The 20053-nt window shown below is 59.7% G+C and overlaps 1 protein-coding gene and 1 non-coding gene across 2 annotated transcripts in view; one reads left to right on the top strand and one right to left on the bottom strand.

The window, feature by feature from the left end:
* Positions 1–18300, bottom strand: part of ADAMTS7 (ADAM metallopeptidase with thrombospondin type 1 motif 7) — a 34329-nt gene extending 16029 nt beyond the window's left edge. The window contains exons 1-17 of the mRNA XM_064722496.1: positions 18236–18300; positions 17956–18149; positions 17241–17581; positions 16169–16340; positions 13761–13963; positions 13042–13125; positions 12337–12461; positions 11195–11344; positions 10438–10581; positions 6648–6792; positions 6301–6393; positions 5601–5746; positions 3375–3544; positions 3080–3213; positions 2496–2616; positions 1972–2216; positions 415–556 (exon numbers count right to left, since the gene is read on the bottom strand). Of these exons, the coding sequence (XP_064578566.1) occupies positions 415–556; positions 1972–2216; positions 2496–2616; positions 3080–3213; positions 3375–3544; positions 5601–5746; positions 6301–6393; positions 6648–6792; positions 10438–10581; positions 11195–11344; positions 12337–12461; positions 13042–13125; positions 13761–13963; positions 16169–16340; positions 17241–17581; positions 17956–18149; positions 18236–18300 (2674 nt within the window). The remainder of the gene's footprint in view (positions 1–414; positions 557–1971; positions 2217–2495; positions 2617–3079; positions 3214–3374; positions 3545–5600; positions 5747–6300; positions 6394–6647; positions 6793–10437; positions 10582–11194; positions 11345–12336; positions 12462–13041; positions 13126–13760; positions 13964–16168; positions 16341–17240; positions 17582–17955; positions 18150–18235) is intronic.
* A 1634-nt stretch (positions 18301–19934) lies between these two features.
* TRNAK-CUU (transfer RNA lysine (anticodon CUU)) lies at positions 19935–20007 on the top strand. Its single transcript has one exon. It is a non-coding gene; the product is annotated as a tRNA-Lys (tRNA).
* Positions 20008–20053: the final 46 nt, after the last annotated feature.

Raw genomic sequence — 20053 nt, 5'->3', positions numbered from 1 at the left:
AAATGTCCCTCTGCCCCAAAAGCTGCCCCAAAAGCTGCCCTGGGGACCCAGGGACACCCAGCCAGAGGGGCAGAAGGGGGGAAGCAAACATCCACACACAGACACTGTGGGACCCCAGAGCTCTCTGTAAAACCCTGGATATCCTCCCCCTGGAGAGGCCCAGCCAGGCAGGAGACCAGCCCTTCCACACTCCCTGACTTCTCTAAAGCTCTTTTGTCTCCATCCCGTGCAGGGTAACAGGACACCGAGCACTGATAAAGCCCTGGGGTTCCTGCTGAGCACCGCGGGCACGACCTCAGCAGATGTGCCTTGCTTCTCCCCCTAGCACCTGTGAAAGCCAAGCACCAGGAATCCCAAAGGCTCCCCAGGGACCCTCCGCTGCTCAGAGCAGGGGTCCTTGGGGGCTGTGCTCACCTGTCCCACAGGTGGCCGTGCAGGTGGTCCAGGAGCCAAAGCGCCACAGGAACTCGGGCTGCTCGATCTCGTTCTCGCTGTCAGCCGGGCGCTGGATGGTGTACTGGTACCTCACCCCGGGGTTGGTCTCCTGGAACAGCAGCTGGGGACACAGGGGACAGAGAGAGGGTGAACAGAGCTGGGGGACACAGGGGACAGAGAGAGGGTGAACAGAGCTGGGGGACACAGGGGACAGAGAGAGGGTGAACAGAGCTGGGGGGACAGGGGACAGCAGCTGGGGACACAGGGGACAGAGAGAGGGTGAACAGAGCTGGGGGGACAGGGGACAGCAGCTGGGGACACAGGGGACAGAGAGAGGGTGAACAGCAGCTGGGGACACAGGGGACAGAGAGAGGGTGAACAGCAGCTGGGGGACACAGGGGACAGGCAGGAGGTGGTTGGGCAGGGCAGTGGAGGGTGGCACTGCCCCAGGGGCACCTCAGAGTGAAGGAGCTGCCCAGCAGGACCAGGAGGATGTGACCCTGTGCCCAGCACCCCAACAGAGCTGGGTGGGATTTGGAGTAACCGGGTGTGTGGAAGGTGTCCCTGCCCACGGGGGGAATTGCCCAAGCTGCCTCCCACTGCAGAGGGGCTCCTGCTGCTCCCGTGGCTGACACAAGCCCTGCTGGAAGCGCCCGCCTCGCCAGGGCCGGGAGTTCATCCCTGTTTTTCTTAGCCTAAGCACTCCCATTATTGCCAAAGCTTTGTTGTTCTTGGAGCTTCAGCGGGAGAGCCAGGGCGCCTTTCCAAAACCTCTCCATGAACATCGAAACGTTGTTGTCCACGGGTTTTAATTAGGCTATGAATCCCAGAAAGTGATTTGTGGGTGCTGAGCACGCCAGCACTCCCATTAACAGCAGCCCTTGGCAGCAGCAGGCCCAGGATGCTGCTCACACCCCACCCGAGCTGCTGCTGAAGGAAAGGCAGGAGGAGATTGAGGCTGCTCTGGGAGAGCCCGTGCAAAGGAGGGGATGTTCTGGGGAGTGCGTGGGGCTGAGCCACGGCTGCCAGGGCAGGGGGATCCTGGGGGTCCGTGGGATGCAGCTCCGTGCCCACCACCACCCCTGCACCACGAGGGATGCCAGCCTGGTGCCAGCTGTGCCATCACGTGTGGGATCATTCCCACTGGTTTCTGCAGAGGAAGGCTTGGCCTCACGGTCACAAGGACAGTGACTCCCACAGCTCTGCGTGAGCTGGCAGCTCCCTCCCTCCCTCCCTCCTGTCCAGCCCAGCCAGAAGCACCGGGGGCTCTTTCCCTGCTGGTGATAAGATATGGGAAAGGCTTCAGGAAACAGCTCCTTCTCCTCACACTCCCTCTCCTGCGCAAATATTCTGCAGAATGCTGCAAAGGGGACGAGGCTCAGCTCCAAGTGGTGTGGGCTGGAAACATCCCCGGGCTGGCAGCGTGTGCTTGGCTGTCCCAGTGCTGGCTCTCAGAGAAACACACCCTGAGGAGGGCAGAGCCCATCCCCTGCATGCAGGGAGGGCTGGGAGGGACCACGGCAGGATCCATCCTACCTGGATCCACACGGGCTCCACGGTGGGCCCCGGAGAGGTGAGGTTCTCCCAGTTGCCTGTCCTCTTGTAGGTGAAGGTGGTCCCTGCCACCCTGTAGTCCCCGTTCCACTGGATGGTCCAGCCTCCATTCAGGAAATACTTCTCGGGGTCCTCGCTCCGCAGCGCCAGGAAATTCCCGGCTTCTGCCACCTCCTCAATCCGGATCTCCCGGGCTCCCACGGGGATAATCCCAATGTCCACGTAGCCTGGGAATGGAAACAAGCGTTGGCCTTGGGGGAGTCAGAGGTGTCTGAGACGATTTTTGTCCTTGGGTGGGTGCTGTGTCCCCCGGGTGCCAGCACTGTGCCAATCCTTGCACCTCTGTAAGGCACCAGTGGGCACCAAGCCCCACCTGAGTTCCCTGCTGCCTTATCCCCAAAAATATCAACAAGCTGGAATTAACCTCCCCCTCCAAAGGAGCAGCAGCAGCCCAGCTGTGCTGGAGCAGCACGGGGTGCTCTGGGGACAGCAGTGGGTGCCCTTACCCAGCCCCTCGCTGTCCTCGAAGGTCTTGTGCACGGTGTGGCAGGTGGAGCCGTCCCCGTGGCACACCCCGCAGCGATCCTCCACGGCGTGAGAGTCAATCTCATAGTCACAGCCCACGTTCTGCAAGGCAGCCTGTCAGCCCCACACACACCAGCCCCACACCAGCACTTCCCAGGCCGTCCCAGCACCGCCTGCATCGTCCCCAGGGGATTCACAGCATCCTGGCATGCCTTGGGCTGGAAGGGACCTTGGATTCAAGCACCCTGGCAGGCCTTGGGGTGGAAGGGACCTTAAAGACAATGCAGTTTCCAGCCCCCTGCCATGGGCAGGGACACCCTCCCTGAGACCAGGGTGCTCCAAGGTTGCTCCAGGTTGCACCCATCCTGGCCTGGGTGGTGCTCTGGCTCCTTGAGGCCAGCACAGAGGCTGACACAGCCCGTAGCACCCACCCCACAGGAACCAGGAACGCTCTCCAAGGGGGAATGGCAAAAGGAGCGAGCTCAGCACCAGAGGGAGGGGATGCTGAGTGCCCAAGGCTGGGTGCTGCCCCATGGGTGCCCTCCAGGCCTGGGTGCCAGCCCACCTTGCAGATGCCGTTGATGCAGACGTCGCGGCTGGCGTCGCTGTCGTAGCAGGGCGTGCCATCCACCACGGCGTCCCGCAGCTTCTCCGAAAAGTACTCGTGCTCGGGCCGGCAGTGCAGCTCGCAGGGGTTCACTGGGGAACAGGCACACACTCAGCCCCAGCACTGCACAGCCAAAAGCACCATCCGCCCTGCAAGCCCAGGGCAGCGTAACATACAAAACACAGCACAGCTGCAGGGCAAGGCAGGGACACAAAGGGCAGCTCACGGTTTGAGGCCTGTGCCCTGCACTCACTGTTGTTGGGCACTGGTGTCCACTTGTAGAGCTTGCCCTTGTAGAGCATGGGGTTGAACTGGCTGCACTGCACCTGGCGGAAGGAGGGCCGGTCCGGGGGGCAGCGCCGCACGTTGCAGATCCGGAACCGCTTGCGCTCGCCCAGGCAGTACCGGCCCCCGTACTTGGGCCTGGGGGAGGCAAACACAGTCACCAGGGCTGGCAGGGCACAGGCCTCAGAGTCACTGAGCTGGGCATGTTGGTCAGAGACTCAAGTGACGATGTGAATGTTGGGTCAGAAGGGACCTCAGAGTCACTGAGCTGTGGATGGTTGGTGGGAGGACTAGGTCAGAGTTAATGGTTGGCTCAGAGGGACTTCAGAGTACTGTCTGGAATGGTTTGGGTCAGAAGGGACCTCAGAGCCCATCCCTGTCCCACCCCCTGCCATGGGTGTTCCATCCACCTTCCACAGACCACGTGGCTCCAAGCCCCTCCAGCCTGGTGCCCGTCCTGCAGCTGTTCTGGAGGAGCTGCTCTCCATCCCACCCAGGGAATCCTCCTGGCTCTGCTCCTCTGCTGCCCCAGGGAATGGCAAAGCTGACAGTGGGCTTTTTAAAGCAAGAGAGACTCGAGAAGCACAGCAGTGCTTTCCTCAGATGCCAGCACAGCCTCACAACACAGCCACCATCTCCCACCCTGCTGCCTTGTCCTTAGTCACACCACTGTCCACATCCCATGTCCCAGTGCCCCCATGAGAATTCCTTCCCCTGGGCACACTGTGCTGAAGAGAATGAAGCTAATGATTATTTTAGGGCTGTGTTTACACGCTCTGCCCTGAGGAATGGCTGTGGGAGGGGGGGATGCCCAGCACACATTTTCTCACCTCATCCCAAGGGCAAAGCTGTAGATTTACCTCCAGTGGCCAAAGCAAACAACTGCCCGGGAAATTCCCAGTGTTTGCTCTCCTGCCTGTCCACAGCTGTGTTTGAACACTCCACAAACCACCACAGCACCTCTGCCACAGCGTTTATGTCAAACACAAATCAGGTCCTGACCCAGGACCGAGACGACAGAGCACTTCCCTCAAGAGCCCAGCAGCACATACCAAACTCAGCCGAGGAAGAGGATGGGCAGAACATGGCTGGGAGGGACAGGAGCTCACTGCTGGGGCTGCCAGAGCTCCCCATGCCATGGAAAAGCAACTCCCCCGGAACATCACTAAAAGCCCCCTTCCTCCCCATCCCAGGCTGCTCTGACACCAGGGCAAGCTGGGGGTTTTGGCTGAATCTGTGCAGCAGGGGTTTGGTGACCAAGGGGACATGTGGGGAGCAGATGGGTCAGCAGAAATGCCAGGATGGAGATGGCAGCTCCTCCAGCAGTGCCTGGACACTTCCAGCCAGCACTGGCTGATGGAATGCAGCAGGGTGATAAACTGCAGCAGGATTTTTCAAAACAACTCTGAATCAGGCTCCAAGAATGCCTGGGTTGCTGTTCTGTCACTGAAGGACACTGTGGATATGTTTTACATCTCTGAGCGTGGAGCCTCTGCCCTTTGTTTGGGTCACAGTGCAGCACTCCGGGGCAGGGGATGGAACCAGTCCCTCCCACCCAAACCACCCCAGCACTCTGGGGCAGGGGATGGAACCAGAACCACCCTGGCACTCTGGGGCAGGGGATGGAACCAGTCCCTCCCAGGCAAACCACCCCAGCACTCTGGGGCAGGGGATGGAACCAGAACCACCCCAGCACTCTGGGGCAGGGGATGGAACCAGAACCACCCTGGCACTCTGGGGCAGGGGATGGAACCAGAACCACCCTGGCACTCTGGGGCAGGGGATGGAACCAGCAACCAGCACTCTGGGCAGGGATGAACCAACCACCCAGCACTCCGGGGCAGGGGATGAACAGAACCACCCGCACGGCAGGGATGGAACCACCCCCCCAACCACCTCGGGGCAGGGGATGGAACCAGAACCACCCTGGCACTCTGGGGCAGGGGATGGAACCAGAACCACCCTGGCACTCCAGGCAGGGGATGGAACCAGAAACCCAACCCATGGCACCATCTGGGGGCAGGGGATGGAACCAGAACCACCCCAGCACTCCGGGGCAGGGGATGGAACCAGAACCACCCCAGCACTCCGGGGCAGGGGATGGAACCAGTCCCTCCCAGGCAAACCACCCTGGCACTCTGTGACCCTGGCTGCTGTCCCGGGCGTGGGCAGCGCAGGCTCGGGGCTGGCTTACGTGGGGTGGCTGCAGTGCCTCTCAGCGCTCTGCACTCCTGCCCCACAGCTGCGCGAGCAGGAGGCCCAGGCGCTCCAGGAGCTCCAGCCGCCGTCGATGGGCTCGGGCCGGAAGCCCACGGGAACACACTCGCCATTGAAGCACCACTGTGGGGAAAGGAGGGGAGCACGGGGTCAGGGGTGGGCAGAACTGGGGCTCAGCACACAGACTGGGCCCTGGAAATCCCTGCTTTGCTTGCATGGGGGTGCCTGGGGTCAGCTGGGCTCTGCCAGAGCCTGCAGCTCCTCAAGCCGTGGGAAACCCAGAGGTGTTGGGCTGTGTGAGGGTTTGAGGGAGAAAACAGACCCAAAGCTCCATGGAGACCCCTCAGCAAGGGGATCCACAGCCCAGTGGGGCTCCCCAGTGTCAGCCCAGAGGGGCTCCCCAGCAGTGGGAAAGATCCCAGAGAGGAGCATCCACCATGGCAGCAGAACCAGCCTTGTGCTCTCCTGCCACGGTCATTAACTGTGCGTTTCACCTTCCCAGGTGATTCAGGTGACCCCAAGTGAGTCACCTTCCCTGAGGGCAGTCCCTGCTGGGGCAGAGGGTGTTTGGGCAGAGCAGGGGCATGGGATGAGCCCATCCTGCAGTGACCCTGCAGAGCCCTGTGTGTGCAGGAGCAGGGCTCCCCAAGGCCATAGAAGGATGTCCCCACCGTTACCTTGCTGTCCCCGCAGGCTGTGCCATCCACAGCTGCATCCAGCTTGGAGTGACACGTGTTCCCCACCGTGCACCACAGCGTGCTGCAGACACTCTGTGGGGAGAGAGGGACAGGTTCCTGCCTGGCACAGAGCCCTCCCTTGGGCACGGAGCCCTCCCTCAGACACAGATCCATCCCTCCCTTGGGCACAGGTCCATCCCTGGGGCACAGATCACATCCATCCCTCAGACACATCCATCCCTCCCTTGGGCACAGGTCCATCCATGGGGCACAGATCACATCCTTCCCTGTGGCAGGGTGGGCACAGCCCCAGCCAAGCCCCCCAGAGCCCCCCATGTCCCCCTTACGTCCATGTCGTCGCAGAAGGTGGAGTAGGGGCCGTACTGCAGGCGGCACTGGTGGCCCACGTCATACAGGACACCCGGGGGCACCAGGGGGAAGTCCAGCAGCTCCCGGGCCGGGGGGTCATCCAGGCACAGCCCCCAGCCCCGGCTGCAAGAGAGGGCACAGCAGTGTCACCCCATGTCCCACAGCAGTGTCACCCATGTCCACACAGTGCCACGCAATGCACCCAGTGTCCCACAGCAGTGTCACCCTGTCCCACACAGGTCACCCGTGTCCCATAGCACGTACCCGTGTCCACAGCAATGTCCCGTGTCCCACAGCAGCGTCACCCACTGTCCCACAGCAGCGTCACCCCGTGTCCCACAGCAGCGTCACCCCGTGTCCCACAGCAGCGTCACCCCGTGTCCCACAGCAATGTCACCCTGTGTCCCACAGCAGTGTCACCCACTGTCCCACAGCAGTGTCACCATGTCCCAGCAGCTCACCCTGTGTCCCCAGCAATGTCACGGCCACGCGTGTCACCACGCCAGCTGTCCCCTGTCCCACAGCAGCGTCACCGGTCCTCACATGCCCCTGTGTCCCACAGCAGTACCACTGTCCCACAGCAGTGTCACCCGTGTCCCGCAGTGCACCACTGTCCACAGCAGTCACCCACTGTCCCACAGCAGCGTCACCCAGTGTCCCACACCGTTGGCAGGGGATGGGCACTGCTCAATGCCCTGGATGAGCAACCAGCATTTCCCACTGACACAGCCCTGGCTCTGCAGTCCCTGAGGCTGCCCCGGTGTGGGTGGGCACCTCTGGGTACCTCATTGGGGTGGGAGCCCCCTGGAGTGACACCCCTATGTCCCTCCAGGGTGGCAGGACATGGGGAAGGTGAAGGGACAAAGACAGAAGGGGCAACAGCCATAAATGTCCCAGTGGAGCCACAAGCTCCAGAAGTGTCCCTGCATATGCTGCTAACAGGAAAAAAGGAGATTAATAAAAGAGATGAATAAAGAAGATGATAAGCAGCTGGACGTGCCCCTGCCCTGCTCAGACCAGGCTGGACAGGACAGCTCTGGGGCAGAGGTGCCTGCCCTGCTCCAGCTGCTGCTGACACCTCCCAAACACACCGGGATTGTCCCGCTCAGCCCGCGGTGTTATTTCAACAAACTCGTTTCCAGCAAGGCCGGGGCTCTGGCAAGGCTGCGGAGGGATCGGATTACTCGGGGTTGTTGGGAATTCACGTGCAGTGAGATTCCTTTTTGAGCCAAAGCAGCAGCACGGGAACAGGGCTGGGAGCAGGGGAGCTGCTGCTCTGGGGCGCTGGCAGTGCCACGGGTGATGCCCAGCAGAACCAGCACCCTCCTCCCTTTCCCATCCCACCACCGAGTTCCACACGGGACACCTGCAAACAGCTCCCTGGGCTGGAGACAGCCCCTTGACTCCCCTGCATGTCCTCACTGAAATACACCTCTATTTCCCTATGGAAAGGGGTTGTTCTCAGCAGCCCAGGGACTCAAAAATCTCCATTTCCAAGCTCCCAAAAGCAGGGGCAACCTGCTGCTGCCAGCCCAGTGGGAAGGGCAGGATCCCATCCCTGTGGGTGATGTGGGGCTGAGCTGGGATGGATGGGGCATGGATTGGGCAGCCTGTGCCAGGCACACGCTGCAGGGAATCTCCCCACGTATTTCCACAGAATCCCAAAACCCTGGTGTGGTTTGGATTAGAAGGAGCCTTAAAGCCCATCCCATTCTGTACACTTGGAGTGTTTTCTCCAAACACAGAAGGTGTCCTTACTGGAAAAAGTCCAGGCTCAAGCACTCCATCCTGGATGAGCCCCAGGTGTGACACTTGTGCTGCTCTGGACTCCTCACCCTGTGCCTGTTTGGGCTCCCCAGGCCCCCCCTGCCCTGCCCCAGCTCACAGAGGGGTCTCTGTCCAGTCTGGGGTCACTGGGATCTGCCTCAGCTTTCCAGCTTTTCCAGAATCTATTGCTTTGTTAAATATTTTACAGTCATTCTCCTTTTCTGTTCAATTGGCCAAAACACATCTCCAAGCAGGGAAAAATTGGCCTGAGTTTCCCTCTGGCTTCCAGGGGTGTGCAGTAAATCCCAGTCCACAGGGAAAGATGCAGGGGCCTGCACTGCTCTGCCTGTTCCAGCCCGCTCCTTAACGAGCTGGAGGATGGAGTGGATGGAGCAATGATTAAATCCCCATCTGTGAGCAGCCTGACAGGATCTGCAGATACATTTGAGAGCAGGATTAAAATTCCAAAAGCTCCCAGAGAACTGGAGGAAGGGTCCAAAGAAGCCAGGACAGAATTCAACAAAAACAAAGGCAAAGCTTGGAGCTTGGGAAGAATCTGCAGCAGAGCCATGGGGCTGCAGGGGCTGGCACAGGTTGGCAAGGGCAGGGCAAGGGCAGCAGGCCCTGGCAAGAGGAGGATGATGGAAGAAGAGCTCCAGCACTGTGGAAAGAGGCTGAAAATCTGGTTGTCTGATTAGAGCAATGACTGAAGGGTCCCTCCAGCACTGAGCATCACAGCCACGCTGTGCCAGCACCCTACAGTGGCCTGAGAGAGGGGACACCCTCCTTGGGGACAGCTGCCACAGCAGGGACAGCACCAAGTGCCCTGATGCCCAGGCAGACCCTGAGTGAAGCCCCAGCTGCAGCAGCACTGACTGCAGTGCTGGGGCCCTGCTGCTGCCAGAATCAGACGCTCCAACATTCAGCAGTGCTTGTGAAATAACAATGATCTTGTGTAAAATAATAATAATCACCATGCAAGAGCGTGGTTTTCCCGAACATGAGGTCTGTTCCAGCACACCCAGCAACCCCAGGTCAGCAGGGTCGGGTTTCCTGGCTGCCTCCCTGCCGTCCTCCTGCCAGCATCCCGTTACAACACTGTCTGTGCCCGGGTGTCACAGCCCAAGGAAGAGCTGCTGCTTTGGGGGAGCAGAGACACCAAACCCCAGCAGAGGAGCCTCCAGCTGCTCTGCCTCCCCATCAGCAGCAGCCCGGGGTCAGCACAGGCAGGAAATTCTTCCTGCCCAAGTGAAGGCTACAAGCAGAGGGCCAAGAGCGCTGCGGAAGCGGGAGAGCTCCATTCCTCTGAAAGCCATAAATCAGCACTAATTCCCCTGCACGGGGCCAACCCACACGGCCCAGGCTGGGATCTGGGAGCGGAGCCTGGCCCCAGCAGCCTCCCTGGCCCAGCTCTGCCCTCGCTGCTCCTCAAACCCTCCTGCAGCACGGGGGAAATGTTCCCCAGTGCAAACCACTGGCTGACAAACCAAACTCCGGGCTGGGCTCCTCGGAACTTCCTAACAACAGGCTGGAAAATCAGCCACGGGTGCTAAAAATAAACAAAGGCAGGGAAGAATTTGGCTGGATCTGGTTTGCCCATGACAGGCAGAGGGAATCGGAGAGACTCTGCAGAAGCTGCAGGGAGCACTGAGGGAAAACAGGGTTTATCTGTGCAGCTGGTTTATCTGGGTTTATATGTGCAGCCACAGCCCCTGAGCCCCCTTCACAGCACAGAGTGAGGCAACCCAGGGAGGATCCATGGAATCGTGGAATGGTTTGGTGGGAAGGGACCTCAAAGCCCATCTCACCCACCCCTGCCATGGGCAGGAACACCTCCCACTACCCCAGGCCTTGGACACTCCCAGGGATGGGGCAGCCACAGCTGCTCTGGGCAAAGACCCCCAGCTTTCTTAGTGAGATATCTCAGGGATAAGAGCACCCCCGTGCCTGGGCCCCGACCCCCAGCCCCATGAGTGAGGAGGAAGAGGAGGAAGCACTCACTCGAGGAAGCGTGTGATGTACTCGCGGCTGCAGCGGGACCAGGTGAGGGGGGACGTGTCATACAGGAGCTGTGGAGACATGATGAAAGGTCTTTTCCCAACTGGCTCACAGTCATTGCTGCTTCCATCATGCTGAATCCCAAAACTGTGTAAGACACAGCCCACGGAGGGGAGGTGAGGCACGAGCACCACAGCCACCGCCGCCGCCGCTCCCGGCCCCGCAGCAGGGACTGCCCTGGGCATGTGCACTGACAGCCCTGAGCTCTGTCCCTGCTCTCACTGCAGCTTCCCCACTGAAAACCCAGGGATATTCAACAACATCTCGCTGGTGGGTGCTTTCCCACATGCAGATGTCTATTGGGAATGTCTATGTCTTCAGTTAGATGTCTATGTCTAACTGAAACTGCAATGTTCAAGTGATCTTGTCAAATTTAACTGAAACCGGGACAAGCAAAATTCTGTCGCTGATATTACAGACAGATCCTACTTTAAAACCTCTCAATGGGCAACCCCTGCTCCAGAACCTTCCCACACCACCCCAGGACAATACACAGGTGCAATTTCTCCAGGTTGCCTTGGATTGTGTGTTCTCATTAAACGTGGGACAACCCAAAACTTATCTCTGGAATGAAACCCTCAGGGAGCAAGGGAGTGTTTGCACCCACACCTGGGAAGCCTCTCCCACCTTCCCCCATGCCCTCTCCAGCCCCAGGTGCACGCAGAGAACAGGAGGAGGAGGAGGAGGAGGAGGGTGGTACCTGTGTCCCAGCTCGTGGGCCACGGTGAAGGCCAGCGGCAGCCCCGTGTCCTCGTTGATGTTGCAGCTCCGGTGGGGCTGGCACATCCCGGCCACGTGGGACAGCCCCAGGGTCTCACAGGGCCTGTTCATGGCAGCACAGATGTCCTTCCTTGGCCGAGGGGACACACACACAGACAGACAGACAGACAGAGAGCAGAGAGGGCGTTGGAAGGCGGCAGGACGCGGCACACGGACAGCGGCCAAACAGGAGTGAGAGCAGGACATCCAGCTTCCTTCCACAGGGGAAACATTTGTGACCTTTCCTTCCCCCTTTCCTCTCCCAGTATCCCCAGCTCACCATTAAGCCTGATTAATGGGAGCTGCTGGCCAGCCTGGCTGCATTTATTCCCTTGTATAAATAAAGCTGATGCTGGGGATAATCAAACAATGCTTTGGGGAAGCACATCCCAGAGGTGCCGTGGTTTTCCAGGGCAGCTCCAGCCACCCAGGAAGAACAGCCCCACTGAAGTACAAGGCCTGAAGTGCCTCATTTCTGCTACAAAGCAACCTCCCTGGGAAGACAGAGCTGCTGTGGGTTGTGAATCATCACCCAAAGCACCACAGCAGCCAGCTCAGGCAGCCTGAAAGCCTCAAAGCAGGCTCTGACTGCAAGGTACACAAACTTGGCCAGAGGCAGGAACTCCTGCCAGCTCCGTGGGAGGCCAGGGGCTTCCCAGGGGCTCCTCTGCCAAGCCCAGCCTCTGAGGGAAAAAGGAGAGTTAATGCCATGTACAGCTCCTGGATCCAGCCCTTCTGGGGCTTGGCAACGGGGCCACGGTGAAAACCTGGTTTGGAAACCTCAGCTGGGAGCTGTGTCCAGGTGTAAACCTGAGATCTGGACCAGTCCATGGAATCGCAGACTCATGGAACGCTTTGGGTTGGAAGGGATCCTAAAGATCATCTAAATCCAACCCCTGCCATGGGCAGGGCCACCTTCCACAGCAGCTGCAGCCACTGGGAAATGCCCCCAGATTTCACATTACATGCAGGTGTCCAGGCAGGGAGAGTGAGACTCCAAGAGCTGCCAGGAGATGTTCCCTGGCTGTCCCACCTGCAGCCAGGTGGGTTTTTGGCTGCCCCAGCCCTGCGTGGGCCCCACACCTGGTGAGCAGCACGGCCACGTCGTGGTGCAGGGGGTGCGAGTCTCCCTTCACGTTGATGCTCTTCTGCCACTTGCAGAAGCTTTTCAAGGTGTTGTCTGCGTGGTGGGAGATCTTCAGGTCCTCCTGCCAACAAAAAGGGAGATCTGCTGGAGCTGTTTGGGTTTTGGGATGGGGAGGGGAGGGGTCCAAGCCCAGGCACATCAGAGGGGGATTGGGAGTGACTGCCATCCAGATGGAATTGCTCCATGTTTATAGCTTGTAGGCTGGGTGGGAAGACAGCCCTTTTCCTGCTTTCTTTTCATCTGTGATTCAACCAAAACATTAAATCACCCAGTAACAGGGGTTAAGAACCACAGCAGGAAAACCCCGAGTGCTGGCTGACAGAGAAGGACGTGGCTCTGGAGACCCTGAGTGGCCTCAGACCCCCCAGAACCACCAGGGCAGCTTGGACACGACCACCAGCGCCCCAGAGCCCTCTGGCAGCACAGTGACACTGTGGGTGCCACCACAAACCAGCCCAAACCAGGCTCTGCAGCTCCTCTGCCCACCCCACCCCATCCCTGGCCCACCAGCCGTGAGGAGGAGGCAAAGGTGGGCACCTGGATTTCTCCCACACGCACACTGGGCCGGGCCAGGGGGACAGCCCAGGAGGGAGGCAAACCCTGGGGGTCTCCAGCCCAGCCCGGGCCAGTTTGGGGCTCACCTCCTCGTGCTCCAGCAGGATCAGCCGCACTATGGCGATGTTGATGGGGTTCCCGATGCTGGCGTGGTGGAACAGCCCTGCCACCTGCAGAGGGACACCAGGGGACATGGCAGGGGACACAGAGCAGCCAGCACGCTGGCCCTGCCACCTCCAGCTCGGCAGCTCCTGCAGGGGAAGCTGCTGAGGCTGCTGACAGGAATTCCTATCTCAGGAATTCCCCACATGGGAGGCAAGAGCAGACACGGGGCTGGAGCTGCCATGAAATCCATTTACACTCCATGGATCTGAGCAGGCACTGGAACCCAGCCAGAAACGCCCGGGGGACCCCTCTGCTCTCACTCCTATTGGAAGTGTTTAACATCCCAAAGGATTTGGTGCTTTCTGGGTTCTTCATCACCCCCAGAAACCCAGGGATGTTACCTGAGCTCCTCTGCCCCATCCCACCCTTTCCTGGCATCAACCAAAGCTTTCCTCTGGAGTGCCAAGAGGTGCCACCCGGGCAGCAGCAGAGGGACAGACTGAGCCACCTCCTTCTCTGCTTGTGTCATGGCACCAACCCAGCAGAGACCACCACAGCCTGGCTGTCCTTCCTCAGCTGTGCTGTCCAGCACCTCCCTTGGACACCACATCCCCCATGCCCATGGTCCCATGGCAGGCGGCCCTGTCCATATCAGGGAGACCTGGATGGGCTCTGGGTGCCCCCCAGGCCCAGCACTCACCATGTTCATGACGGTCAGCACGTACTTCTCGATGTTGGCACTGCCGTGGAACTCCACCATCTTGGTGTCTGCCACCACCAGCGTCTCCACCCACTTCTCCCTGCTGATGGAGCGCTGCTTGATCCTCCTCCTCCTCCTCCTGTGCTGCTTCTGCTCCCACCGCTCCCTGCGCCTCTCAGACCGCTCCAGGCTCTCCTGAGACTCTGAGCGATTGAAGGGGAAAAATATTTTTTTTTCCTTGATCAAGTGCCTGCAACTTTAATATCTTCTTTTTTAATTCAAAGGAGTCACCTTTGATGTGGAGAAGGCTCCACACTTAGAGCCATAACTCAATAACTCCTGTGCATTTTGCTATGCTCTGTTCCAAAGGACTCTGAGCTCAGCCTGCTGCACATGAGCAGGACACAAAAAACAAATAAAACCAAAAAACAGAGCATTTGAATTTGAAGGAATTTCTTTGACCAGAACAAGATTTGCAATATTCCACAAGGAACAGGGAGCCTCCCAAAGCGGAGTCAGGGTTTATAATGACACAGGAATTTACAGAAAACACTGCAGAGATGCTTGAGAAACAACCTGAGAAAAGGGAGAGGAGAGGAGAGAGGCTCTGCTCCTTCCCAAGGGGAACAAGGGGAATGCTGGCTGGGAGTGCGGAGGCGGGCAGAGCTCGGCTCCTCACGCACACCAGCCACTGGGAATTGTGCAGCGGGGACTTTTCCTGTGACACGGCTCCAAGAGCAAGGTCAGGGTCAGCCCGAGCTGGGTGAAGGCTTTACAAACCTCATCCCACACAGTGGGAATCGCTTTCGTGGCTCCCCTAACAATGGACTCCCACACTTCCTGGGCTGCGCTGAGCAGCAGCGTGCTGTGAAAGGGCGTTTCAGCCCCAGCCTGAGAAATCCCAGCTATCTGCACCTCCTGATGAACTGCTAACGCCACTGGGACAGTTTAATCGCCTCAGCTTCCTTGGAGCTCCTTCCCATTGTGTCCTTAGTGCTGAGCTCCCAGCTGAGATGTGAGGCTGCTGCAGGGCTGGGGGCATTTCCCTTGGCATGATCCCTGCCCAACACCACCCAGTGAGCATCAGGGCATCCTTGGGCATTTCCCTTGGCATGATCCCTGCCCAACACCACCCAGCGAGCATCAGGGCATCCTTGGGCATTTCCTTTGGCATGATCCCTGCCCAACACCACCCAGCGAGCATCAGGGCATCCTTGGGCATTTCCTTTGGCATGATCCCTGCCCAACACCACCCAGCGAGCATCAGGGCATCCTTGGGCATTTCCCTTGGCATGATCCCTGCCCAACACCACCCAGCGAGCATCAGGGCATCCTTGGGCATTTCCCTTGGCATGATCCCTGCCCAACACCACCCAGTGAGCACCAGGGCATCCCTGGGCACTGACATCCCTGGGCATTTCCCTTGGCATGATCCCTGCCAGCACCACCCAGTGAGCACCAGGGCATCCCTGGGCACTGACATCCCTGGGCATTTCCCTTGGCATGATCCCTGCCCAACACCACCCAGTGAGCATCAGGGCATCCTTGGGCATTTCCCTTGGCATGATCCCTGCCAACACCACCCAGTGAGCATCAGGGCATCCTTGGGCATTTCCCTTGGCATGATCCCTGCCCAACACCACCCAGCGAGCACACAGCAGCCCTGGGCACTGACAGAGTTAAGCAACACCAGCAGCACCTGCCTGTCGTGGGCACAGCAAACAGCAACACAGCAGAGCTCAGCATGAGGATGGCAGTCACTAAAATCCTACAGACTCTGGGACTCCTTTGGGACTCCCCTCCAGGGCATGCACAGCATCCACTCCAGTGGTGTTGATTACAGAGAGCCACGTGAATTACACACAGGCCATGGTACACCCAGAGAAATTAATGGTCAATAATAGACTTCAAAGTCCAGAATGGACTTGACTCAAGAACAGACTTCAAAGCCTAGAAGAAGCCATTAAGATTATTACCACAGATTAAATAATTAATTTGATTATCAGAAGAATGCCTGAAGATAACCCTGTTACAGAAGCAAACCCCGGTTTGGGGAAGCAGAGAGCTCCAGAAAACGTGCAGCACGTAATGCACTGCAGCTTCATCAGGGAGCAAAGTGCCCATGAGCTTCTGGAAATGCACTGAATTCCTCAGCAGTCAAAATGTTGGATTTGGGAGTTTATCCATCTGCAGCGCACAGGGAGGGACCCACAGCACTCTGCCCACAGTGGGAACTCTCACGGCAGCGGGGAGTTCCACTCCCAAAGTCCAATGCCCTGGCAGGTCACAACCAAAGTTTTGGTATAAATGAAGGCAAAAGCTCTGTCTCCACATTCCCCCTGGGGCAGCAGATGAGCCCACAGGCCTGGGGTGCAGCCCCACTGGTGACACGGAGCAGGGGACAGTACCTGGCACGCCGCAGGGCTCCCGCGGGGCCGGGGGGCTCCTGCCCTGCCCAGCCCTGGCCTCGGGCACCTGGCGCTTGTAGATCCTGTGGGGCTGGGCTGCTCCCTCCTCCCGGGGGCTGCTGGACACGGGCTCGATGAAATAGTCCTCGTCCATGAGCTGAAACACTCCTTTCTGCCAGGGAGACACAAAGTGCCACCGTGAGGCCGCCGCCTGCAGCCCAGGTGGAACCTGGCACTGATCACAGGACCTTGGAATGGCTGGGGAATCAAGGAATCAATGGAATCAAAGGACCTTGGAATGGCTGGGGAATCAAGGGACCTTGGAATGGCTGGGGTGGGAAGGGACCTCAAATCCCATCCAGTGCCACCGCTGCCATGGCAGGGACACCTCCCACCACCCCAGGCTGCTCCAGCCCCAGGGTCCAGCCTGGCCTTGGGCACTGCCAGGGATCCAGGGGCAGCCCCAGCTGCTCTGGGAATTCCATCCCAGCCCCAGCCCACCCTCCCAGGGAAGGATTGTCCCCAGTGTCCCATTCACCCCTGCCCTCTGGCAGTGGGAAGCCATGGAGGATCTGATGGAGTTAAGCTCCCGCCAAAGTGAATGATATGAACATGAGCACTGCCCTACCAGGTACATGGAACATTTCTGCAAACACACAGGAGGCTCTAAACCCTTTCCCCCAACCTCCTCCAGGTCACTGGAGGAAATACAGGAAATACAAACAGTGGAGAGTTGAGGAAACAGCTTTGCTGCCCAGGAGCTGTGCTATCACACCTGCAGCTCCCAGCCCCTCGCTCCCAGGTGTGCTCCTCACGATCCCACTCATGCAGCACAAGGCAGGGAATTGCTCCTTTTGGGAATTTGGACACAAACAAGTAAACCCAGCCCCGCAGAGCTCCCAAACCACTGCAATCCATGGGAAATTCACAGTCAGCCCACCAGACGTGCACGATGAGATGCCGACTCTGCTGCTGGGAGTTTTGGCGTCACTTTTGGCAGAAACAAGAGTTCCGCCCGGCTCCTGCCGTTCCCTTACGGCCCAGGGCTGCTGCGGAGCGGGGCTGTACTCACCAGGCCGTCGCAGGTGCTGAGGGCAGCCAGCCCCGCCTGCCGCGGGCCCCGCACCTCCCCGATCATGTGGCACGGGTTGTAGGAGCGCGGCTGGATCTTGGCGCCCGCGATGCCGCCGAAACGCCGCTCGCTGACAAAGCCCGGGGCCAGCAGGTGCCTGTTGAGGCTCAGGTTGAATTTCAGGGCTTGCCCCCTGTACTGCAGCTCGTAGAAGGCGGGGAGCTGGCTCCTGGAGGCAGGAGACCTCCGGTGGAGGGCCCGGTGCGACAAGTCGTAGGACAGGAAGGCTCCGCTCTCGTCGACCTTGATGGGATGGACGATGTCGCTGCCGGAGCGCGGCTCTGGGGAGAGGGGGTGCAGCGCTTACCTGCAGGGTCCTGCACCTTTCCTCTCACACCCTTTCCACCCGCTGGATGGACAGCAGCGGGATGTGACCGCTGGGACGGAGCAGGGACAGCACGGACTGCCCTGCTGCCCCCGGGGCCAGCGCTGGGGTCCGCCGGGACAGCGTTAGGGTCGGGGTTAGGGGCCGGCCGGCCGGGCGAGGGGAGTCAGGCAGCTCCGCAGCCCTGCCCCGCCTGGCCCCGCTTAACTCCGCTGTTCAACTCCGGCTGCCAGTAAAATAACCACGGAACAAACAACGGAAAAACTCCCGAAAAATGCAATCCCCGCTTTGAGGCGGCGTTGGGACCCGCCGTCTCTGGGGGCAAAGCACCCGCGGGCACGAAGCGCCCCGGAGCCTCCCCGGGCGGGGCTCGGTGGCCGCGGGGAGCCGGGAGGGGACCGGGGCTGGCTGCGGGCTCCGAGCGTGCCCGGCCCGCGGGCACGGGGCGCGGCAGCGGCGGGGGCACCGGGCTGTCCGGATCGCGAGCATCCCGGGACAACCCCGCGGACACCCGGTAACCATCCCTGCGGACAATCCCGCGGACACCCGGTAACCATCCCTGCGGACAATCCCGCGGAACCCCTCTCCGCGGACACTCCGCGAACCGTACATCCCTGCGGACAATCCCGCGGACACCCGGTCATCCTCGACAATCCCGCGGACACCCGAGACCATCCCGCGACACCCCGCGGCGACGCCCTGGGCAATCCCGCGATCATTCCCACGGACAATCCCGCGGACACCCGGCGCTCAAACCGCTCATCCCCGCGGACACCCGAGCCTCCGCTCACCCGCGGTCCCCGGCTCAAACCGCTCTCCCCGGACACGCGCTACCCGCCATCCACGACATCGCGGACACCCGCGCTCAACGCTCTCCCGCGGTCCCCCCGGCCTCCCCCGCACGCGCCCCCGTCCCGGGACCCCGCGCGCCCCCGCGGTCCCCGCTGCCGCCCCGGACGTCCCGCGGTGCCCGCGCGGCCACGCAGGCGCGGCACGGGGACGGGCCAGGCGGGCGCAGGCGGCGGGGCTCCATGGCGGGCGGGCTGGGGGCTCCGCGGGGCGGGGCGGCTCCGCGGGGGCGGGGCTACACACAACAGGGGGCGGGGCTATGCACAACAGGGGGCGGGGCTACACACACCAGATGGGCGGGGTTGTGCGGGTTAGGGGCGTGGTTATGCACATCAGACAGGCGTGGTTATGCACATCAGCCAGGCGTGGTTATGTATATTAGGGGGCGGGATTATGTACATCAGGGGGCGGGGTTATACTGATGCCTTAAGTTTTGGCTTTCACATTCTGTACCGCGTTAGTTTATAACTCAGAACTTCATATAAAGTGTTAGCAATTCTCCTCATAGCTCAGTCATATAAAACAATTCTTTTCCAGCCCCAGAACAAAGGACACCGCTGCAGCTTCAGGGCCAAAAAGTGTAAAATAACACTGAATTTGAGGAGAGCAAACTGGGAGGGTGGGACTGCATAACCTGGAGCTACAATTGGACAATTAACTCCAATATGGAAATGGACCAAAATTTATGACAGTGTGAAAACTTGTGACCTGGAGTCCAACTTGGGTGTAGCCACAGCCAGGCTCTTTTACTGCCCAAGGTGTGCCCTGTGAAGGCCTTTTAATAAATCCTTACTTTATTCTTTAACTCTGCCCACCTCTGTTCCAGGCAGCCTCTCAAGGCATCAATGCATGCCAGATGGGCGGGGTTATGCATATTAGAGCAGGATTATGTACATTAGGGGCGGGGTTATGCACATTAAGGGGCGGGGCTTATGTTACGCTTTACCGGCGTGGCCCATGGCGCCCTCTGGCGTTCCCTTGCAGCATTGCTTCGTCTACCCCGTCGTGAGGATCGCGATTAAAAAATCACAAAAATTCAGTGAATTTTCGATTACAAATGAAAAGCGGTGCTTGGCTGATGCCGCCACGTCCCTCCTTTCCTCGGCCGAGGCTTCCCGTCGCTGTCTCCTTTTATTTTCTCTCAGGCTGAAGCGCACCGGGAGCAAACAGCCGGGGTTACTGGGCTCTATGAATTACCCTCTCGGACACTGCTCGCGGCCCCGGCAGCCCACAGCTTTCCCATGAAGGCCGCATCTCCGGTCTCTCCGTACCTGCCGGGATGAAGGGATAATGTTTAATTAGGGGATAATTAGCAGACGTTTGCGATGATGTTTAATTAGACGATATTGTTAAATATGCAGATCAGCCGGAACGCGCGCCCTCTGGCGGCCGGAGCAGGGAATGGCCGGGGCCGGCGGGGCTGCTGCCGAGACCCGTAGCGGCCACTGGGTGCGCGTGGCGCCCGGCTAGCTCAGTCGGTAGAGCATGGGACTCTTAATCCCAGGGTCGTGGGTTCGAGCCCCACGTTGGGCGAGCAGATGTTTTCCTGTTTTTTCTCGGATTTTATTATTTTTTTTCC

The sequence above is a fragment of the Zonotrichia leucophrys genome, chromosome 10 (assembly GCF_028769735.1).
Source record: "Zonotrichia leucophrys gambelii isolate GWCS_2022_RI chromosome 10, RI_Zleu_2.0, whole genome shotgun sequence".
Lineage (NCBI taxonomy): Eukaryota > Metazoa > Chordata > Aves > Passeriformes > Passerellidae > Zonotrichia > Zonotrichia leucophrys.
This window is presented reverse-complemented; position numbering and strand designations above follow the sequence as displayed.